Genomic DNA, 24,579 nt, shown 5'->3' with positions numbered 1-24,579 from the left:
TTTCTCATTGTTAATTCTTCCACTAGAAATATTTGGAAAATAGTAACCAATCTGACAGCCTGTGGGGTCAATTCTTCCCAGTGAACAAAACACGGACGTGTGCGTCACCATCTACCTTGCAAAATTCTCTGGCAGGCCTGCATCTACATGCACGTCTCCAATTTTATAAGATCCTGTACGTGACAATAAACACATCAACAGTGTGTCTAGACTACGAGGTCATATTCAGAAACTCATGACTTCAACGGGGTGGAGATTGTTGGGGGAACAGAGCCTAGATCGGGTGAACTAAATAGAAAAGGTATTTGTGTGTTCATGTGAAAAGGGAACAAGGAAAGAAGCATGTTAACAAAAGAATGAATTGTCATAATTCTGGGAACTATTGGAACAAAGAAATATGAACTTAAACAGTCCAATACTTGGCTAATAGTAATGACGGATATAGCTTTTCAGGAAGAAGATTTCTACTAATCCTTGGATGAGAATGGGGTGAAGAATAACAATCAAAAGTACAGATTAAAATCAGTTTGCAAAAGACATTTCCATTTAAATGAACAAATTTCTTTCTTTGGACAATATGTGACGTCAGATTGAAAAAAGAATGATAAGCATATTTCTCCGAATAGAAGATAGCAATAAAGGGACTTCTATGAACCACAGGCATGGCCAGAATTTCTCCCGCTTAAATAGCTTTTATACTGTTCCTTCCTCCTCCCTTACCATACCTCACTTTTAACCCCATGTCTTCCCACTTTTTATCTGTAGAACTTGTTCATATTACCCCTAATAATTTTTCTCTTTTTATTTGGAGGAGGAGAGATGACTTTACCAATTTCAAGAACCAGAAGCACCAGGCATAAGTATAGCCGAATTCTGCTCAACTACAAGTCAAACTTGAACAAACAAATGCATAGAAAAGAGTAGCATCACCTTTGTGTTATTTTTGAATCTTCTTAGCAAAGCTACAAAAACCTACTTCGTTAATATTCCCACTTAAATCCTTAAATTACCAATTTTGAATACAAATAATAAATGGTAGGCTATCATTAATTTGTTTTCCATTAATTTGGAATTTATAATGAAAAAAAAAAGCCTTTCTGTCACACCTAGATTTATCCAACTCAGGTCTCTGCCTCTGGCAGGGATAATAAGAGACATTTTATGGGGAATGTGCAGTTGAACTTCCTAATGTCAAACTAAAGTTTTTAGAATTGTACTTGCAAATTCTCCATTTTCTTTTAAGAATCTAGTGTTAATCTTATTATGCAAAAAATATTTATTTAACCCATTTATGTGTGTGTGTGTGTGTGTGTGTGTGTGTGTAGTTTCTCTTCACTTCTGGAGGTAATGTATTCCAAGTTTTCTGTCCATCATATAAAATATATGTTTTTCTTCTAAATTCCTGTTTAAAAGTTAAAAGGAATGCCCCCTTCTTAATAGTATTATCAGTACATGTCATGATTTTAGAAACTTAGATTTTTTTTGTTTTACACTTAACCATCATTTTCCAACTCTTGATTCTTAAACTTTTTCTGTTCTTCTATATTTTGTATGCCAGGCACTTGACTTTATCTAACTGCTCGGTTAAAACATACAATTATGGCTTAGTACAAAAAAGATATCCATTGTTATGAACTTTTTAAGCCTGTTTTGATTGTGGTGTTATATTGGGCTTCAGTCACCTGATTTCTCCAGCAGCATTTTTTTCAAGGACTTCAACCTTCTTATTTATTTCACTTTTTTTAAAAAAATGAAAGTAATGTTTTTTATTAATAAAACATGCAAAAAATAAAAAAATCCAAAAATACATGAAAAAGAAAATAAAAATCACCTGAATATCTTCCTTCAGAGAAAATTGTAGTCCACATTCTCCTGGGCATTTTTTGCTGTGCTCATATTCATATACTCATATACCATTTTCCTAAAAGGAAAAAAAAATATGCCCATGATTCTCAATCTGGGAAAAGTCTGGGAGGAAACAAGGGTGCAGTTGGAGACTCAGAGCCCCTGGGAATCTTTCTCAGAATATACATGGTCCCCTACCATACTGAAACATGACTCCTGAAAAGACAAATCAAATTTTTGAGGGAGCAGAGAGAAGAGTGAATGACATATTCTCTTCTTCTACCACTCCCACATCTCAGTTCTAGAATCACTGCTATAATGCCATTTTAAAATATGTTTTTCTTTTCCTCATTTACTTTATGTCATAAATATTTTTCCGTGCCAATGATCAGGTAACTATTCAGCCAAAGAAACATATCAACAACGTATTTTAAGTGAAAAAAACTTACACAACAGAGTATTCAACACATTTTCATTTATGTTAATATTTATATGAGAATATACATAAAACCTCTTGAAAAGACGTATGTCTATCTGTTTGTAGAAGTTATCTCAGGAGCTTTTGAGTATTGAAATGTGGAAGGTATTTTCATTTTTGCATTGTTTGAGAAAACAGAATTTTCTGCAACAAAAAATGGACTGTATTTTGGAAAAAATTAATATAGATATGGAGAATCATTTTAATGACTACTTAATACTGTGTGGATCAACTATAATTGTTAAAGCAATCCCTATTTGCTTGACTTTTTTCTTTTAAAAGAATTATAAATAACACTGCTTTGAATGTTAATGTATCTATCTCTTACTGCACTTCTTTGTTTTTAAACAGAATTGCCAATACTAGAATGAGTAAAACGAATGCAGCTACTATTTGGAATCTGTTGTCAGATTACTGTCTAAATAAAGACCATATCAATTTGTTTCCACCAGTGAGCATGTCCATTTTCTCACAACTTCATCAACACTGGATATTTTCAATTCTTTTCATCTTTGTAAATCTGTGAAAAATGTCATTTAAGTTTGCATTTCTTTGATTACTAATGAGGGAGAATATATATTGTTGCATCTACTGAGCATATATATTTCTTCTTCATGAATTGCCTATTTAAGGTCTTTGTTCACCTTTCTATTGGGGTATATATATTTTTATTATTAATTTTTAAATGCTTCTAATTTCTTAGGTATATTAGCAATTGCCATATATTGTGCCAACATGAAACTTATATACAGTTTGCCATTAGTTGGCATAGGTTTTCTTTTGATTATAGAGATTTATAATGCTTGTCCTTTTATCTATTTATCCTCTCATTATGATTGCTTGCATCCCTCAAATTTTTAACTCAAAAAATTAAAATAATAACTCAAAATTAAAATCAATTTACCTCTGTTAATATTATCATTTCTTATATGCATTTAAATCTTTAAATCTCCTGGAATTTATTTTGGTATTTTTGTTTCCTTTTTAAGCAAACATTATTCTGCAAAAGGTTGACCTTAATATCTGACAATTTAACAAAGTCCAAATTGGTATTAATACTAAAATAAGCCATTTTGCATTTACTATTTTTATTTGTTTAATGCTATCAAAATATAGGTTTTTACCTCATGCTTTCTCACACTTTTTTCATTTTGTTGTCAATTGTGAGCAAGGTTTATCAATTATACATATAATATATATATATTTTTTAAATATGAAAGTATTAATTTATTCTGTTTTTATATACTCCATATAGCTGCAGGGCATGTCTAGTTAATTCAAGAGTAATGTAAAATACAGCATAAACCACATCCTGGTTTTCCACAGTGCCCGATACATTGTAGGCCCTTGATAAAGATTTTTGGAATGGGTAGACTGACAAGCCAAACTAAATATTTATATTATAGCAAAGAAATAGCACTAAAATCTCACAAATAATGTGACTTTTCACTGATGCTCAGCACGGGGTTGTTAACCATTCATTTATTCACTTTCCCATGATATTAATAATTAGGGTGTAATTATTTGACACCCTTGGCTTTCTGATTTCCATTGTCATAGGAGTCTAATCATTTTACTATCCCCTTCACAAGACTGTTGGATGATTAGCAAGATACAGATGCTGAAAGTACTTTGAAAGAAAATCAGTTTTTACGTGAAAAATGCTGTCGTATAACCACATAGCAGTGGCCATAGGTGGTCTGTTGCTGTTACAAAAACAAATAAAAGCATAATAGACCATCAATATGTTTCCAACTTGTCAGTAAAGGCTTGATTCTGATTTTAAATTTAAAATGAATTTCTCGCACAAAAATTCATGAAGACAGGTATCCCCAGTCCTGCCAGACCACAGTGACGAGGCGATTGATTACAGGTTAGGTACTTCCTGTCGGCTCAGCTGTATCTATGATTATAAGTGGTGAGTGTTTGTCTGTCAGAGTTGACGTGTGGTGATGACAATCTGCACTCTGTGGCTCGTCTCAAGGTCGTCCACATTACAGCCAAGCCATGATAAGAAGAACTGCATTATGTAATAATGGCCTACCTCACCTCCTTGCATAAGATGGCACGCTCTCATGGTGCTTTGTACTCATGTGGCAATTATTCCTTACCGAGTTTCGGGGAAGAACATTCAGTTTCATTACTACATGTGAGTTATAGTAATAAATGCCATATTAATTTGCATTACATAAGTTAATTTCCAGAAAGCTGACTTGGCAAAGTTAAAGGTACATGCTTCAGAAGCACTGCCTCAATGGCAAAATCAGTATCAGAACAGGTTTATCCGCAAGTATTTATTTAGAGACTGCTATGTGTCCACAACTGAGGTGAATGCAAAAGTACTTGTTTTTCCTTAAGAAGCTCATAGTCTGACTTAGAGGGGGTAAAGACTTGAAGCCCCCAAATAGATGTAATTTAACAAGCCAGTATACCTCAAGGGTGATAGCTACACCCATGTGTAAACCAATACACCTAAGGAACCAGATGCTTAGAGGCAAAATCAGGCACCCCAGACTCACTCACATCCCCAAATAATGAAGGAGCTTGGGATTCCTGGATTTCCTCCTGGGGGAAGGTTTAAAGCTATCTCCATAGGTGTGCTATTGGATTTTAGGGTAGTATAATCCTTTGGGACACAACAATGACAGAGGGAAGAGGGATCCCTCAGCATGAAAATGATACTTTTCCAGTGCCTCCTTTGGACTGAGTGGATACATTTCCAAATGCCCCCTTTGGGGTGGGTCCCTCCTCAGGGAAGAACCACTGGATTGCGGGATATTCTAAGAGTGCACTTTGTCTCATTAGCTTATTTTAGCTGTGAAGAACCACAGGGAGTCACAGAAAGCAAAATTCTATTTTGTTAAGAGTGGCTGTGATTATCCAGTCTTCTGACTTTCAAGGTAGGTCATTCCATTTTTGAGACTACAACCATTAAAAAAAAATTGTTAAAATAAGAAGGCTAGAACTTCTGGTCAAACACGAGGATTGAACTCTTACACTATAACCAAACCTCACGGAAATCACACTAAAAGGATCAAAAGCTTACAAGAAAAGAGCAGAGGAGACAACACTGGATGTAAAGTATAAGCCCGACTATATCACTATCTACTCAAAACCCATTAATGCCTTTCTCCCTCACTTAAAGCCTAAGGTCCTTGCCAAGGTTATAAGACCCTGCACAAATACTGTCACCACCACTCTTCTCTGACATCACCTCCTCCTTTCCTGCCACACTGGCCTCCTTGATTTTCCTTACACAGACCAAGCTAATGCTCCTACTTCAGGTTCTTTGCATTTGAATGTCTCTGTGCTTGGAGCACATCTTCCCCAGAAAATCTGCATATCCTCTTCCCTAACTTTCTTCATGCTTCTTTTCAAGTACTACCTTATGGGAGAGGCTTTTTCCGCATGAAAATCTCACCCATGTCACTCTTATCTCTCTCACCCTAAGTTATTTTTCTTCATAGTATTTATTGCCATTAAACATATTTTATATTTTTGTCTATCATCTGTCTCTTCCCCTAGAACATAAGCTTTAAGAGGGCCCGGGTAAGTTAATGTCAATTAATTATCAATCAATGGGTCAAGAAACGTCAGTAAATTTTTTTTTTTCAAAGATGGAAAATGACAGGAGGTAAGTGACTTAATAAAGAAGAGAAAGCTGAAACCTGAGAATGTCAGCAGAAACCAACCAAGTCATACTGAAGAACCTTAGAAGTCTTAGGAATTGAAGGTGCCAGTTACTTCAGAAGAAAGGGGTGATGGTAGATTTTAAAAACAAGATGGTGAGGATCAGTTGAAATTCCTATAAGATAAATTAAATCCCTAGTATCCTTTCTAACGGCATATAACCAGGTGACTAGTTCTCTTCAAGCTTGGAGAAAGAGTAGAAGTTTAGTCTTTGGAGATATTGAAACAGATACAGAAGGAAGAAGAATTATCCAAGAAATAGAATATCTAAGAATTATCCAAGAAATAAGTTTCCCAGACTGAGATATATGAAATTCCCTCAGATTTCCTCCTCAATAAATAAAAAATAATCCACATTAAAGGAGGCCATTATGCTTTAAATGACCATAAAATCTTCCAGAGAGAGACATTAAAAATAAGGCCACTATCTAACGTATTACAAAAGAAAATTGCAACAGATTTCTCAAAAACAATACCAGAAGCTAGAAGGCATCTAGAAAAGACTTCAAAATTCTGAGCAATAAAAGGTTTCTGAGTTAGAATTATAAACTCAACCAAATTATCACTCAAGTGTAAAAGTAAAGAAATTTCATACACAAAAGTTGTAATAGTAAGGATCAGGTTATTCCTTAGCACAGAAGTTATTTCTCTTTTACATAAAAGTTCAGGATTATGCAATTCAGGACTGGAGTGGGGGCATTATTTCATGATGTGCTCAGGGACCCAGACCCATTACAATACCTTGCCCCATCATCCTCAGATTTGGCTCATGTCCTCATCCAAGGTGGCATCCACATTCTAGGGATGAAAAGGGTGCACTACAGTTATCTCTCATGAAAGGTCCACAGAAGATACCACTCGGTGCTTTTGCTCCCAGTCCATTCCACAGAATATAGTCACAGTAACACCACATAACTTCTCAAGAGGCTACTAAATGTAGTCTTCATTCTGGGCAGGTAGCCATGGGTTCAGCAAAAACTCTCTAACTATGAGAGAAGAGGAATAGTAGTATTAGTAGACACCAAACACTTCTGTCATGCAAGAACTCAATAGAGCTTGCCTGCATCTTTCTTAGGCAGCTACTGAAATATGTGTAAAACAGGGAAATAAACCAGAAAAAAAGGAAGATGTGGGACTCAGGACAAGAAGCTCCAATAGAAGAAAGAAATTCCCAGGATAATGGCACCCAAACAGCAACTGGTTTTAATTGGAGCAGAGTAAGAGAGAGCGACAGGGACATGACGACTCAAAGGAAAGAGAAACTGAAATGGTAAATTACCTAGCATGTTTGAGCTTATATCCGCAGCAGTTTTGTAGATGGATTAGACAGAAAATTTGAGTATACTTAAATAATAGGTACCTAGAAAATAAAGAAACTGAAGAAAACCAAACATGTATGTATTACCTCTAAGGAAAACCAAAAAGTCCTGCAATAAAGGAAATGTAATCATAGTTCAGCATAGGGCTTGGTGGTGAACGAAATGGTAAAACATAGACACTGAATATAATGTACTTTCCTAGGATAAGAGGGGGAAACTGTGAAGTGTGTGTGTGTGTGTGTGTGTGTGTGTGTGTGTGTGTAAAAGAACAGCATTCTTATCACCCATATTTGGAAGTCAGTGGATACATTCTAATATTGAAATATAAGCAAAGAAAAAAAAGGATATCACTATAAGCATGTGATTTACAAATGCCAGAAGAATTAGCTAAAAGAGCTAAAGGAATACATTTCAGGGGCAGGTTTATGTGGAAAGAGGATAATGTAGGTAGCTACTATTCTCCAACATCATTCCTGTGTTACTCTCTGACTTTTTGGATTGTATTCCTACAGTGCTTTGATTAAAATGAACAGAAGAAGGGGTTGCTAACAAAGACAAGATACATTTCAAACCTTTTCTGTTAAGGGTGCTTTGCAGATATTCTTTCTCTCTTCCTGCCTGCAATCGTAGAAGTAGAGGAGGTTTCCTGGGTTTTATTCCTTGGCCTCAAAATTAATAGTCCATTGGTAGAATTATTGCTTTAGACAACTAACATTATTTGAGCACTCACAATGTGCCAGGATTAATTTAATCCTCAAAATAGTCCAGGGAATTAGGCAGTATTATTACCACTACTGTACAGATGAGGAAACTAAAGCTTGGAGCATCTTATATAACTTGCCCAAGGTTGCATGACAAGTTAAAAAAAAAATTCAATAAAGCAACATAATTCAAAAGAGCAGCTCATTTAAGGACTTACATTACAGGGGTCTCTTAGTCCGACCTGTGAATATGATTTACCCTTTAAAAACTTCAGTTAATTTAGTGCAAATGCAATTTAGAAATTTGTAGCACTTTTCATCTGTGCCTGATTGGACACACAAGAAGTCCCCCACAGACAGCCCAGTCATTCTATCTCAAACCTGACCTGTGGCACCCAGAGGTTTTAGTCTCCACTGAATTGAATATGTGGAGAACAGTAAATTATATGGTATGATGTCAGTATTTTCATAATGTAAATATTGCTCTGAGGCTTTGGGGCTCCACCAATAGAAGTTTAAATTTATAAGGGCTTTAATGAATTTAGAGATGAATTATCATCTCTCTGCCATGTCGAATGAAGATATGCATCTAAAAGGTCAAAGGAGTAGTAGGATAGGAAAATGAAAGAAGGAAGTGGATTATCCAATTTGCGTTTTCAGTCTTCACCCTTTTCCAGCCAGTGTTGAAATGTTCTAAGCCCATTTCCTCATGACCAACTTCTCCAAAACAGAATAACAAAGTGGGAAATGTTAATATTTTTAGTGCCTTTCCATTCCATTCTAATTTTTTAGTGCCGTTCCATGGATTTTGGAAGTCTCAATTTTTCTAACCCTCTTTTCTCTCATAAAAGATGTACTTTTCCAGTGTTTCCTCCTAGATTGCTGTAAGGTTATGGGAAACTAATCCTGACGATCCCATGATTTTCTCTTAACATGCCAACAATGCTTTGAACAGGGTTTTCCTGGGCATGCTATGGCCCAATAGCAACGCCCTCCTCCCCACCACCATAATGGCAATGGTATAGCTTCATTCAAAGAACCGACTCTCTTGACAATTTGAATAGAAAAGAGAGGGGGTAGTATATATACAGAAACAGAAAACTTAAGGGAAGCATTTTATCATTAAAAATAGGACTAGATTCTCATTTAGATGACTAGATAAATTTGGTACTGTTAAACTATAATGGTGAATACTGAGAAAGGAACAGGGTTTGGGGAGGAAGATGAGGATTTCAATTTTGATGAAGTAGGGTTGGGAATCTACAGAACACCCAAATGGAGATGTCCAATAGGCTTTTGTCCTGTTCAGGGCAATTTGGTAGCAGAATCCAGGAGAAGCCATTGAACCCAAACTAGGGGAGCAGTGCTGAGAACAGTTTCTGTCTTATTCAGGGCGCGGTAACATAGTCTCAACCAAAAAGACTGTTTTTCCAGACATCAAGGGATGGACAGAAATAGCTCAGTCCTCTGTTTTAGTTACACTGCCTCCTTCTACCCTTCAGAGCAATCCCTTCTAATTATCCTCATCTGTTTCTGCTTTAATTGCTTTTCTGGCTCATTGTTTACCCCAGGCTGGGGCTTACAGATACCATGCTGCCACTCCCCACTGTTGTGCCCACAGAAGACATTGCTGGTTGGACAAGACCCTCCTCCCAGTGAGTCTGGGTGATCCATAATGCTTTCCCACCTGGTCTTCCCAGTAGCAACCACTAAGCAGAGCTGGCCCAAGAGATGAAGCCCACCTCTCTCCATCGTCCTTGCCTAGGCTGATTCTCCAATATGGAGCCAATGATCTGGGTTTTCTTGAAGATCTTTTTTTTCCTCTCATTTTCTAAACATCCCTACACAATTTTTCACATTTTTCTCCTCCCTGGTTACCAGTCATTATCTGGGGCTTCCAACTTCCTAACCCAGACCACAAATTAAACAAACTGGAATGATGGAAGTGCAGCAGAAAAGACAAGCTATAAATTCCGATGCCAGTTCAAATCCTTGCTTTATTACTTGCAAACCATGTGACTTGAAAATGTTACCTGACCCCTTCGGGCCTCTGTTTCCACAGCTCTAACATGGTGAAACTAATATCTACCATGTAGGATTGTTTGGAGTCTAGCTAATTTACATAAAACTTGGTATGTAGTACTTGCTCAATAAATATTTATTTTTAATATTACAACCATTCCCTACATCATACATTTCCTCTAGAAGACCTTAAGTTCCCTGATAGTTAACTGTGTGTTTTATTTATCTTTGTAGCTCTCATAATGCCTACTATGGTATAGGTCTTCTCTATGCCCTCAATATTTTCTTATGTTAGTAGGTAAATTACTAGATGATTTGGCCAGGGGTACAGATTAATTATTTTTATTTTAAAGAAACCAGGGTATATCATATCATAAAATGCAAGTGATTACTTTCAAAATAATCAAAGTTAGCATTTATTGACTGCTCATTGTATACCAGACCCTCTTGTGAATACTTCACTTGAATTATCTCATTCCATCCTCAAAACAGCCCCATGAAGAGGGTACTATTATTATCCCCACTTATCATAAAGTAATTGAGGCAGAGGAAGTATAGGCTACTTGTTCAAGGTCACCCAGCTAGTAAGTAATGGCACAGGGATTCAAGATCAGACCATTTGGCTTCAAGAACTTATGTTATTAACTTTTATGCTATACATTTGAGAAACTTGAAAAAAAATCTGCTTCTGGTTCATCTCTTCAGGTTTTGCTCCTAACCCTTGGTATTTATTTTTGGCTATGGTTAGGTCTACCTTGGCAAAAAAGTTTGAGAAACTGTGCCGAAAAAATCGAAGCACAAACATCCCAGTTCAAGCAACTTCCTATTAGCAGAAAACCAATTTCTTACATTCAAGAGAGATTCAGAAAACTTCCTCAAAACAAAACAAAAAAACTTACTTCAAATAAGAAAGCCACACTAGTTTGTAGAAAAACTATCATGTTCCTTGTTCACAAGGTCTAACCAAAAAGTTGTTTATAAACATACGCTGATGACTTGCTCATGTCATTATACATTTTCAGATTTGATTTATCCATCTTTATATGCAAATATATCCACCTTCATATGTGTTTTTTGCATGCTGATGAGTGCACCTGGAATTGTGACACAGGAGATTAACCAGGTAGGGTCTTCCGTGGGTGGTGAAGTTGGGATATATGCAAAAAAATAAACAGAAAATGAGGTTTAACATATTCCCCATACAAGCTTGCCTGTCTCTCTTTGCTGCTTACTTCTCGCAGGGAAGATTCCTCAGGGAAACTATGCAAACAGGCCCCTTCTCCAGCTCATCTGCACCCAAAATGTTCATATTACGTACCCATGCTTAGCAGGTTTGGGGGAGAGGTCTTAAATAGTCTGCTCAATTACCTCATGAATTCTTTGAGATGTAGCTACAGTTTTTATTTCTTGGCAATTTTTCTTAATCTCCATTTCTTGCTTTGATGCAGGTTTGTTTGTTTGTTTGTCTGTTTTGTTTTGTTTGTATTTGATGATTAAGCAAGGAAAAGGCCATAGATAGTAACTGAGCAGAAATTTCAAGCTCCATCTAGTGTAGAACTTAATTCTTTCACTGTCAAAAGTTAACCTTTCTACAACACCAGCAATGAAGATCAATGCCTAGAACTCACATCTCACTGGCTAAGCTGTAGATGAACAAGGCAAAGTTCTTGCCCAGGGTGGGAAAAGTGAAACATATCTATAGTCAAGGCCAAGATGAGGAGTAAACTGGGGTTAGAGGGGAAAAAACAGAAGACTGAGAAACAGAAGTACTGGACCCTACTCCTTACCAGTACTAAACTACGACCTTGGGAAAGTCACTTCCTCTCTTGACCTGATTTCCTCAGTAGTGAAATAATAATGATAGCACACATTTAATGAGAATTCACTGGAGATATCAGGCACTGTTCTACTCTCAAATGTATTGAGTAATTTAAACTTCACAGATTTATAAGGTTGGTATTAATAATGTATTCATCTTCTTTTTCAAATGAGAAAACTAAGATACAAAGAGGGTGAATGACTTGCTCAAAGTCTCAAAGCTCATAAATGATAGAGTCAGGCAGAGTTTAGAGTCCATGATACACTTGAGTATCTAAAGTCCTTTTCAATTCTAATTTTTTATTTTACTCTAAAGTGTCCTCCCTATCACCACTGCCAAAATCAATCCTATACTCACATATCTATAAGAGTTTTGAAGGCATGCTTTCTAGAGTTACAAAATAGTTTAGAATAAAAAAATCCAACAGTTTACTAAGGTTATTCAGATTTGCATTTCATTAAAAATTTTGTAGTTTGCATATATAATCTATTTCCTTTGGGTGGAGCTTATCAATTTCACATAGTTATAACAAGTCAACTTTTATTATAACCCAGAAATGAGAAAACTCAAAAGTGCTACTTTTGACATTAAGAGAAAACAATTTAAATATTCATGTACTTTCACTTATGAGATACAATAATGATAACTCACGTTTATTAGTAGCTTTAAATTGATCCAGACACAGTTCAGAGTATGTTATATGGCCTATCTCATTTAATCTTCACTTATATTATCCCCATTTTTCAGAGAGGTCAAATAACTTGTGCACAGTTGCACAGTTTAGCAAAATCCTTGGGATTTAATCCAGTCACAGTCTTGCTCCAAAGCCCTTTAACTTATTACTTAACTTTTCTATGTGGAAGGAAAGTGAAATAATGAAAGATGGGTTTTGGAGGAAGGTAAACACTGGAGTCTGGGGAGTGATGTATTAAGTGTTTTAAAACCTGCTCAAAGGTTTAGAATGGCAAACTTAAGACATGAACAAAAACCAGTCCATAATGACTACTGATCTTTGCCAATTTAAGCATATCATTAGCATTAAAATTAATTTTCCATTATCTATGTCATCTAGGACTTGGAAGAACACAAGGAATTCTAATTCTCAGAATAAACTCAGACCTCATTTTAGTCAGTAGTTTCAGCCTTTTCCCTGACCAGACATTTTACAGAACAGCCTAGTTATTACAGTTTGCAAAATGGAATGCAATGGAATTTTGTGAGTTTTTTTTTTTTTTTCCTGTTTGATTTATGCTGCAGTATAAGGTAAACTCAAAGTGGATAAAATTCTGTTTGGAGGAAGAAAGGTTGAGGAGAAACACATCCTGTGCCTGGATACTATTTCAGATGAATGATCGATTCCTCTTTTTTTTTCCTTAATTTTCATGAATTAATTTGAGCCAAACTGACAACAATTGCTGGGAAGCAAAATCTCAATGGATTGAGAAAATCCTCCACAGAAGGGCAATTTTGCAGCTTATTTTATACATTAAAATCAAAGGAGAAGAACCAAGGAGGGTTACATGAAATTCACTGGTGGTAGATTAAGTGGGCAAAAAAAAGCAAAATGAGGAAATTGCCGAGATTGGATTAAAAAAAAAACAACAAAGAAAAAACGAAGAGACACTAACTTCTTACTAACTTCTTTTATATTGGTGGGTACAAGATAGTTAATAATTAACATTTACAGCACATAGAGATAGTATTCGGGGAATAAGATAAAAATGAGGGGTTCTGTTGTCTAGCACTCTGGTGTTGGGTGTGCCCTGAGGGGTCTGGAAATGGAGATTACTTTGACATTTCAAAGGTGTGTTATCTTAGATGCAAAAAGTGGAAATGTAATGGCTGTATGTGATGTTAGAGGGGTAGCAGATGGGGGAAAGGGGTTATCACTATATGAGGGATATAAATGATAAATGTCTATTACATTATTTTGTACACCTGAAACTAATAATAATAATAATAAAGACAATAGACGGTCTTACTTAAGGTTGAGACTGACCTTAAGGAAGGTACAGGCCTAGAATGTGACTGCCCGCTATGACTCCCTTTTTGTTAGGAGTTTTTATGTTCGGACCATCCCATGTAGTTACTTTCAGTCTCTGAGTTTGTAAGGCCCACCATTCCATTCCTTATTAATTTGTATGCCAAAATTCCTCTAAAATCTGTAACATATAAGATATTGGGTTAATAATTTTTTATGTTCAAATTTCTGCTTTAAAATGTGGAGAGCTGAAGTCTGAAGGTCGGTGACAAAGCATTCATGGTACACTGGCTAATAGATAAACCAAGTACATGGCAGCAAGTACAAAAAAAAGAAGATAGGGCACCCTTTTCTTTATCTCAGAAACCACAAGGTTTTCCTTTGTTCTGAAATATTTCATATTACCCCGTCATAGAAGTATTGCTTCATGGTCACTACAGCAAAAAAGTTCAGGGTATTCCCTTCAGAAATGTAAATAAGCTTTGCTGGAGACAGTTGGGTATCTTCTTTATAAGCAAGGAGAGATGGGAAAGGATTTGTTTTGTTTTTTGGGTTTTTTTTAATCTGATGCTTCCATCAAATTCTTGCTATAAACATATGATGTGTTGTAGCAAATTAACATTTAAACACTGGGTTTATGTACTTTTTGGTTTGTTTTATAGCCACAAAGAAAACCCACCTTTCCTTAGTTTTTAGAATCGTGAATCACAGATCTGTTATTTCCTCTTTCCCATCTACATTTTACAATTTTCAGACAAATAACACTGTCTCTTGAAAAGCAGTAATTTCATTTCTACCCGTTATGTTTTTTGTTCTGTTTCTCCTTGACTTCCCAGAACCATATAACTAAAAGGAACATTGAGAGATGATCTGAACCAAGAACTCCATGGTATTTTACAACATGCACTTCCTGGATAGATAAGAGATCCTCTATTTGATGTACAGCTCTCCAGTAAGATAACTATGTACTTAACTTCATCAACCAACAAGTGTTTATTTTTATTTTATGTCCAGAATTGTTATAGACTTTATGAGAATCATTATAATAATGACAGGAAAAAACATGTCACAATTTTCTTATCTATAAAATAGGGGGTAATGCTACCTATCTTGCAGGGTGGATGTGTTTTGCACAGAAGTCCATTGAAATACTTAAGTACCATTAACTGGTTCTGTAAATATGGAAACTAAAGCTGCAGAGGTTAAGTGGCATCATTAAATTATTCTGTGTTAAAGTCATAAAGCTATTAACTGGCCAAGTCTTGATCTCAGGTCTTTAGATCTCAAGTTTTTTTCTTCTGATCTCCTGTTGTTGGTTTTTCATTCCCTACATCTGAATACCTTATATTTTATGAAGCAGTACACAGTTTATAAAGGTCTTCCACATACATTCTTATTTTAAGTAGATATTCTTATATTTCACAGACGAGAAAACCTTAACCTAGAGGAAATGCTTTGTCTGTGGACACGCGGTTGAGGAGGCAGGCCGGGTCTTAGACAATTCTCTTCTGATCCCGAATTTAGTATTTTCCAGTACACCACAGCAGTCACCAGCATTTACAATCTTACTTAGGAACCCACATAAACACACATGAAACAAAGAAAACTTAAATCTTAAAACTCTACACTGCTTACTTACAAGTACAACGGGAGATCAGAGTTTATGAGCTAAAGTGACTTTTCAAGTAGTTTTCATACTGCCTCCATTCTTACCAACTCTCTTGTCATTTTCTGAGCCCTGCATCATTAAATCTTTCCATTTCCCTAGACCATCTTAATCTGCTTGTTTTCCCTTGAACTTCATTTGACTTGTCTATTAAATATTTCCAAGTACAAGTATTATATTCCTTTCATCCTTAAACGTGGTTGTCTTCATAAATGTTCAAATTTGCCTAGAACTATTTTTCTTTTAGTTAAGAGACAGATTGCTCATTATTACCCTGGGTTTACATGTTCATACAGATTGCTAAATACCTTCCATGTTATTCCCCAGATTATGTGGCTGTGCACAAAGTTCTCAATGACTCAACTTTAGTTGCGTGCCAAATACTGTAGCTGTGAGCAATCCTCCTGTTTAACGGCAGGTCTTAGGTCCTGTCTTTGCCTTCTGCCGAAAAGCACATCTGGGGTGGCCAGTCATATCTTGGACGACTGTTGTTTCCCCAGTATTTTGGCCCAGCAGAAGGCCATGTTCATTCTGTAAGCCTGCTTCTAAGCCTAATGGTAAACTTAAGGCAAATGAAGAAGTACCCTGAGCAGCACACAAGCCGTGGGTCCATGCTGTCTGGGCTCAATGGTCAGCTCTCCCAAAGCTGTGTGACCATTAGCTATTCTATGCCTCGGTTTCCTTTTTTTTTTAAAAGGGGGGTAATAATTACAACTGCCTCCTAGGATTATTGTGAGGACTGAATGAGTCAATGGACACAGAGTCCTTGAACACAGACGTGCTCAATACATGTCATATGTAATACATATGTCCTGGCATTTTGAGTTAATCAGCAGAATATGGCTAGCATAATGTAGGGTAATATATTATGTTTAATTAGCTCACTGAACTCTCATAAGAACCTGAAAGACCAGGTTCATCTTATTTATGATGAAGAAATTCAGGCATAGACAAAAATCAATTTGCTCAAGTGAATATGGCCAGAAAGTGGTAGAGAAAGAAGGTAAACTGAGGTCAGTCTGATTCCTGTATGCGAAATAATAATAACAATAGCTGATATTTACTCAATGCTTATGAGATGCCAGGCACTGGGCTCTTTTGTCCCTTCTCATAACCACTTAAAATAAGCACTATTATGATACTATTTACAGTTCAGGAAGATGAGATTTAATGAGTTCAAGTAACTTGAAAATTAAGCCAAACTAATACTGATTCAAATATAAATTTTTCTGATGAAGAATATCCCAAAATTAACAGGTTAGAATTGAGCAAACTCAGTAGTGCTTTTGGCAAATAACTTCTATTGAATGGAACAAAACATAGTGGAAAAAAAAAAAAAAACCCTCTCTAATGGACAATTAAATGAGAGACTATTTTAGGATCTCTTTAATAGGTACCTACAATTTAATACATTTCTAAACGAAGTCTAAAAGGATCAAGTACTTCCTCTTTTAGATTACTCCATAAGCTGTATTTCATCAACTTTAAAGACTTTTTTTTCAAATTTTAACATCTGAAATTAGGATTATTATTAAAATTATAATTGGGAAAGTCTTCTCTTCTTTACTGATACATAAGATAACACTGCTTTATATACTCTGACTTCTTAAGATTCATTGAAGCCTGACATTTTGTATATTTGTTCTCTATTTTGTGATCTCATTATTATAGCCTTCAAAATAGGTTTTTATTTAAAAGCAAGCAAGCTTCTTACTTGGGCTTAATTAAGGAATGAGAACGCTTACAAAAATACCTTTTCATTCATAAGGCTCCATATTTTATTGCGAGTTACAATAAATCACAAGTTGATTCTTCATGGAGGGGAATATGTGAAGGGATTTCCCAGGACAGATTTAGGCTGATTCTGTACAAGAAGAATAGTAACCACATGAGAAAGTTGGCATGCTGGTTGAACATTTCTCTTCTCAAAGATTTCCTTTGGGTTCATGAAGTCATAGTTCAAACATTTTCAAGTTCTTAATTTTGAAAGATACTAATTATTCTCAAAATTCCCCTACTATATTATTTGTTTTAAATTCTTTTTCTGTGACCTGATATCTTTCCAATTCCCAGTGCCAATTTAATTTTAGGTTTTTATCCACCCCTTGCAGGCAAGAGTTTTAAGGACTTCTATCTGATTTGTTCGAAGTAGATTTTGCATCACTCCAGGCGCCCCTAAAGAATATCTTTCATTATAAATTCCTATCAGGTTTTTGTTTCTTTTTTTGCATAATCAGGGTGATATACATTCCTATTCCCGTTTTCTCTCCTATAACATATCCAATTATATACAGTGTAGGTGAATGATATAAAGTGTCCTCCATTCTAAGAACTGACTGTGGTCTCTTTTGTCATTGTTTCCTCATATATTGTGTTTGTGTGTTTTCAACTGCACTTTTCACCTCCCTACTTTTGCTCATTGAAAAATAGATTTTCAATCCCATAGGACGTACAACACAAAGAGTGAACCCTCGTATAAACTATGGATTTTAGTTATTAATAATATCAGTATCAATATCAGTTCATCAATCATCACAAATGTACAAGACTAATACAAAATGTAAATAAGGGGGAATTCTCATGTGTGTGGGGAGGGAATATCTATACTTTCTGATAAAACTTTCTGTGAGTTTAAAGCAGCTCTGAAAAAAAAAATTAATTTTAAAAAAATCAGTTTTTCCAAACTAAGAAAGTAATATGGCCCATGGGTTTATGGCCTTTAAATTCAGTCCCCTTAGTTACCTTCCAGTCACAGGCTCAGACCTGGTCATCCTGGAATAGCACTTTTATTTTTCCAGGAAATGACCATGAAAGACTGAAAGAAGGAAACAAAGCTGGTGATTCAATGTACAGCATGCACCCTTTCCTCACTTAGCTAATGCTTATGTAGCACTTTATGGCTTTAGATTGCTTTACAATAGCTGGACAGCTGAGCCTCACAATACATCTGAGAGGTAGGTGGTGAGCAAATACTTGGTTAGCAGTTTCACTTGAACAACATGATGCCCAAAATAGCTAATGACATAACCCAAGGTAGCAGTGAGTCAGGGAGTGGGGAAGAATGTGGACACAGGAACATCTGAATACCTATCCTGTCTCATTGGCTTTTACCAGATCAGCATGCTGTTGGGTGTGTCATTATTTAAAGGTCTGTTTTTTCACTGTGCAGCTATTTGGAAGGTAAAGATGATTGAGTCTGAGATGTCAAGACTTTGCACCCCTGTGACTTTTGTAAGCATAAGTTGCACATGCCAATCTCCTGAGCTTAATACTAGTAGACAGGAGGTAACCAGAAATCTCCTTGGAAAGAGTTTCCTAGAGGTGAAAAAGAAAGTGAAAACTGAAGGGAAATTTTTCACACTTTAAAAATGAGAGTGCTACTGTCACTGACCTCATAGTCAAACCAAAAATAGGCAGTTGTTCCAACTGTTGGTCTCATAATTGCTCAGTGTTTCATTGCAGATAGAGTATTGCAGAATGAAATGGGGTATTTCTCGGACTGCCTTCCATAACCGTGGAATTTCAATTCTAGATGCGTGTGCATTTTAGAACCTAGAATTCTAGAGGCTTTTAAAATGAAGGGTGTTATATAAAAAAAGATGTTGTCATGCAAGGCATTCAGTGCGTTTCTACACTTTAAACCACTTAGTCATTTTTGAGAGAAATCAGATTAAGGGGAAAAAAATATAGTTATGTAAGTTTTGTCTTTATCACATTTGGAGGACACCTGTTTTCATTTTTTCCAGAGCTAGTGAAGGAGGAACGTAAACAATATTGGTCATTAGATTGCCTGCATACTGGTCTCTTTGGGGGAACAGAAAACAAATGTGCAGTGGCATGAATAAATGAAACATTAAATATGAATGAATTAATTAGTGAACAAATGTTGAAGTTGGAAAAAAATCTACACCAAAGTCTTCCAAAGGAAGTGTATATGGTTAAAATAAGTCCAGATGGAAACAAAGTTAGTCAATCAAATATATTTTTCTGGGAAGTGAATAGGAAAGTTTGCATGAGATTATTTTATGTGAAATGATACTGGCTTTACATTCTGTCAAAGAACAATTATTTACTGAGCACGTACTATGTACATGTTTGCACCTACATGTTATAGTGGATACAAAGATAATTTCTACATAAAAATTGTCAAGGTGTCTGTAAACTAGTAAGATAAAAATATTCTATGAATAAAAATAAAAAATTATATTCAAAGAGCACATTTGTTGTATCATTAAAATTCAGTAAAGACTTGTTTGGGGATTAGTTAATGATAACAATTCACCCATAAGATGTTAAGATGGTAAAAACTTCTCAATTTTATTCTTCTTAACTGAATGCCTTATCACAATATTATAGCGGCTTAAACATCTAAAAAAAAAGAGTAATCAACTGAAATCTGAAAAACCTATAATAACCAAGATAGTCCTGTGTTATTTAGTGATTATTTTTTAAATAAAATATTTGAGGGATCTCTTGACACACAGTTATATGACTTTCATTCCATCTATACAATGAGACCTGGATCATTTCAGTTTTTGTTGCAAAATTATTTCCACTAAAAGTGACAAATCTCTAAATCTTGAAATTGGATGTTGCAATTTTTTCCTTACATGTAGGGAAGAAACAATTTTATCAGTCTTTCATAATTAAAACAGCGACATGTTTTGGGAATTAAAAAGAAAGAACAATGCCTGTGCTACTTCTTTGGGTCACATAATAGTTAAGACTGATACTATATTATTTTTCAATTGAAAGCTAAACATAATATTAGGTCAATAAACTCTATCATCATTTTCCAATCTAGAGGATCATTTTAATAAACAAAGAAGCATTATTGCAATTACTTAAAATAAGAGCTTTGTATTCACAAGTTTTTAAATAAGAACTAAGAAAAACATTACTGAGCATAGGTGACTAAAAGGAGTAAATACTCATAAATGGTTAGTTAATTTTTTTCTCATGATAGAAATCTTTATTCCTTTCATTTTCTTCATTGTTAAAGTCCTTTTTTTAAAAAAAAAAAAATCTCTTTTAATGTCCCAGCACTTTGAAAGCTACAGCAAACCAGATGCTTGAAAGCATTTCTGTTTTATTTTAGACTGTACATGTTGTGTGATATATTTTTACCTTTTCTTGTCTGAAACAAAAAATACTAGAGACCCTTTTGTTATCGGTATGCATCAGAATCTGAAGAAATTTTAGACATTAAATATTTGGGGGAAGAAGAATAAATAAATTCTTCCAGTTATAACAAGCCCAGAAATTTAGAACTACAATATTTGTGATATTATTAGTAAATTGGGAAAAGTATGGGGGGAAACCCATAATCAAAATGTTTGCAATACACTAAAAAAAAAAGAGGAGGATATTTAAAGAAATGTCATATTTTCACTGCATGTGGATGTTTTCAACAAAGCTGGAAGATTTGTGCCCAAGCCAGTTGGCATTCATTTGTATCTGTGTGGATTTCTGTGGCAATTCTCAAGCTATCAGAAATTTGATTAAGCATTACATTTGTTCCTTACAGCAAGAGATTCTCTTGTCTGCTCTAAGTCCAATGTTTTCATCCCATTTTCTAAGGAGAGAAACTGTATCAAATAAAGGTCCACTTTGTTCAATAAAGAATTAAAGCCACTCTCACCATTATTAGCAGAGAAACAAAATTCAACCTGACCTTTCCCTGTTACTGTTTACACCCTGGGGCTTGAACTTGATTTTTCTTCATTGCTTTGAGGATGTCAAAGCATAAACTTCAAAGGTAAAAAATGATTGATACATAGTATTCACAATAGATTGTTTTAAGTAATATATGTATGTAGTAATTCATTTTAAACATTCCTTTGATAATTAAAATGTCATTCTTAAAGAAAATACTTAGAAATAGGGCATCACAAAGAACTACTATGATGGTATCTGCCTATTCTTACATATATATATTTCCTTTAAAAGTTATTATTCCCTAAATATATTCAATTCTTATACATTTATTCCATTTTTTTGTTTCTATTCCTGCATCAATTATTTTGTATTTAAGTATTTAAAAATATATATTTTGGCTTCATGTAGAAATTGTTTTTCTGTTTCGATGGTTCTTTCTTACTAGCCTAATTTTATCTTAAATATACTTCAAGATTTAGCATATTTATTTTGTATCTTTCCAGTTTTTGTTGTCAATGTCTTTTTAAGCTCTTTTCCAAATTTTGTAAGAGGAAATAATTTACAATACTTGGAAGAGATAACTCAGATTAATATGCTCTCAGTAAAGATGGAGCTTTTCACATTACAGAAAAAAACAAACTGAATTTAACATTGGTTAAAAGTGACACAGATTGTAGCTGGTAAGAAACAGAAAGAGTAATAATTTCAGTCCATTCTTTATGTGAGACCAAGTCAAATCTACCTGAGAAGAGCAAAGGAAGGGAGATAGGATATTCAAATGTACCATCAAAACATCCATACTTTTGATTTGGTAGGCAATATACTAATCTAGCAATTCTCTTAAAAAGATAAAACCAAAATTTATAAACCAGAGAATTAGGGAAGGAGTACCACATATGGGTTTCAGTAATTATGTGAAAAAACTTATCAAAAGAATTTCCACTTCTTTATAGGAAAAGCAGCATTCCCTTATTGAGAAAGGATCAAAAGCTGCTGAAGTGTAGCCGGAGATTCACATAAATCTATTGCTTCAGCTCTCTGTCTGCCTCCAAAACCAAGACATAGTTTCCTCTCTTCATTAGCTTTTACACACTATATGTAATTTTAACACATTTTTTAATGCTCTTTTAAAAACAAGTAAAATTCCAAGTTAATGCAACTTAAACATATAAAATATAAATATAATATATATAAATATATTTTCTTATAAAATGTGTATTCCTTTGCTGTTGCTGTTTATTTAAAAGATATAGACAAACAAATCCAATAATGAAGTTATTTATTTCACTACAATCAGTATTTACCTCAGGAGGAAGAAGGCTAACTTCCTCACCACTGTGAACCTTTTTCACCTGCTTTTAACAACTTTTCTTTTCAGAGGTGCTCTGAGGGAAAAAATTAGGTGCAGCAGGATAGTAGTGGTGGTGTAACAGTTTGGCCAACATCAGAAATCTCTGGAATGATACACCCGCACTAGGGTCAGACTATGCCCAGAAAGTAATTAACCCAATGGACAGGAGGTAACACAAACTTACTCCAGATTTCCATGTCAGGAGAGGGCAATTAGCGGTCTACCTTTGTTCCCAAAAAGTCTGTATATTGGAATCCAATCACAGAGACCACCACACCAAACTGTGGAATCAAGTCATCCTTTACTGCCACTAGCCATGCAATACTCTCCAATATTTCCTTCTCATCTGATATTCATAGCAGCATTCCTCTTCTCTTAGGATTTATATCCTTAAGTTACTTACAGACACTTGCATTTTTTTCTAATCAATTCAACTGCAGATACTTCTTTAATCTTCCTATCAGAGTCAAATCCATTTTTCTTCCTCTTCTTCCTCCAATCCTTCCCTTCTTTCTCTACCTCCTCTTTCTTCTTCCTCCTCCTTCCTCTTCTTTTATCTGAGCAAAAGAGCAGCTAGTGTAAAATCTTTCAGAAGCTCTGTTGTTTTACTTAAAACACTTTCTTCAGAGTGATCTAACTCTTTTGGATTAACTACTTTTATTTCTGTCATTAATACACCCATTTGTGTAATTTGAAGGCTAGTGTGTTTAAAATCTATAAGGATCTTTTCTAATTAACTAAAATAAAATTCAGTGAATCTGTACTCGTTTGTATACACTTTCCATGTATTTCCTCTAGTACTCTCACTAGCCCTGCCAGGAATGTTGCATTATTCTGATTTCACAAAGTAAGGAATGGAGGTTTCCAGAGGTTAAATACATTGCTTCAGATTGAATAACAGTGTCTGTCATACAAAAAAAAAAAAAAAATGGACCGTGTACATATTTGTTAAACTGAACATGCCTAAGCCACAGTTACTAGGAGGTGAAACTAGAGTTCAAACCCAGATTGGCAATAAGATTCCAAAGTTCTAGTTCTTTCTGCTACAACACACAGCTTTTAAGTCCCATATCAGAATGAACTAAAGAAACTAATTAAGAATCACGCCAAGAAAATGAAACCAAAGTTTGATTTACCGTATTTTGCCGTGTATAATGCACATTTTTTTTGCCCAAATTTGAGAGGGAAAAATGAGGATGTGCATTTTACATGGGTAGTACTAATCCCACATCTATACAGATGGTTTTAATTCTTTTATTTATGCTTATGAGTTAAAAATGTAACTCTAGAAATCAATAACAATATCCGTATGCAATGTAATACCCTGGAATATGATGATTGGTTCTGTTCAACTTCCCACGAACTTGCAACAACCAAGAGTTCTTGGCCTTCTATGATGCGTAAATATCATAAATTTGTTACCAGTACATAAAATTTATTGTACCTTGTATCTGTTGTTGTGTTTTGTAATTATTTGTCACATAAAATTTATTGTACCATAATGTTAAAAAAAAATCAATGCTAAAATTCCTTTATAATACAAAAAAACAAGTACCTAAATGTAACCAAATAAAAATTTGAATTAAAAATTAAAGCAAAAGATTTTTTTCCCTGAAAGTTTGGGTCAAAAATGGGTGCACATTATACACTGGAGTGCATTATACATGGCAAAATATGGTATTTGATCCTGCAAAAAAAAAAAAAAAAAAAAAAGTCAGCTCTACTGACCTGAAAGCTTTTTTGTTTGTTTTAGCTTGTACCACTTCTTAAAAACAAAACAAACAACAAACAAAAACTGATGATAACTGTGGTGTGTTATAATGATGTAAAACCTAAACCAAAAACTGTGCATGCAAAAAAGATGAAATGGAAATAAAGGAAATGCATCAACTTTAAATAGGAGTTATCTTTAAGTGAGGGCCTATGGGTCTTTTATTTATTTTCATTTTCTACATTTCTGTATTTTCCACATTTTCTGTAGTATGAATTACTTTTTCAATGAAATAAATCTTCAGTAAAATTAATTGATAGAGTTAAATTAGTGGAAAA

The 24,579-nt window shown here is 34.8% G+C and overlaps 1 protein-coding gene across 2 annotated transcripts in view; it reads right to left on the bottom strand.

Moving 5' to 3' along the window:
* The window catches only part of CCDC91 (coiled-coil domain containing 91), a 438,752-nt gene that overhangs the window by 329,112 nt on the left and 85,061 nt on the right, over nt 1-24,579 (bottom strand). Inside the window, exon 1 of one of the 2 annotated variants that reach the window (XM_088798607.1) lies at nt 1,832-1,895. The exons of the other annotated variant lie outside the window; for it this stretch is intronic. Within the exon in view, the coding sequence (XP_088654733.1) occupies nt 1,832-1,880 (49 nt within the window). The 5' untranslated portion in view covers nt 1,881-1,895. Of the gene's footprint in view, nt 1-1,831; nt 1,896-24,579 lie in introns of those variants that run through there. 2 annotated transcript variants of the gene reach the window in all.

This window comes from Rhinolophus sinicus, chromosome 1, assembly GCF_057876585.1.
Source record: "Rhinolophus sinicus isolate RSI-liver-muscle chromosome 1, RSI-T2T, whole genome shotgun sequence".
Classification (NCBI taxonomy): domain Eukaryota; kingdom Metazoa; phylum Chordata; class Mammalia; order Chiroptera; family Rhinolophidae; genus Rhinolophus; species Rhinolophus sinicus.
Note: the sequence above shows the minus strand (reverse complement) of the source record. Positions and strands in the feature narration are given on the sequence as shown.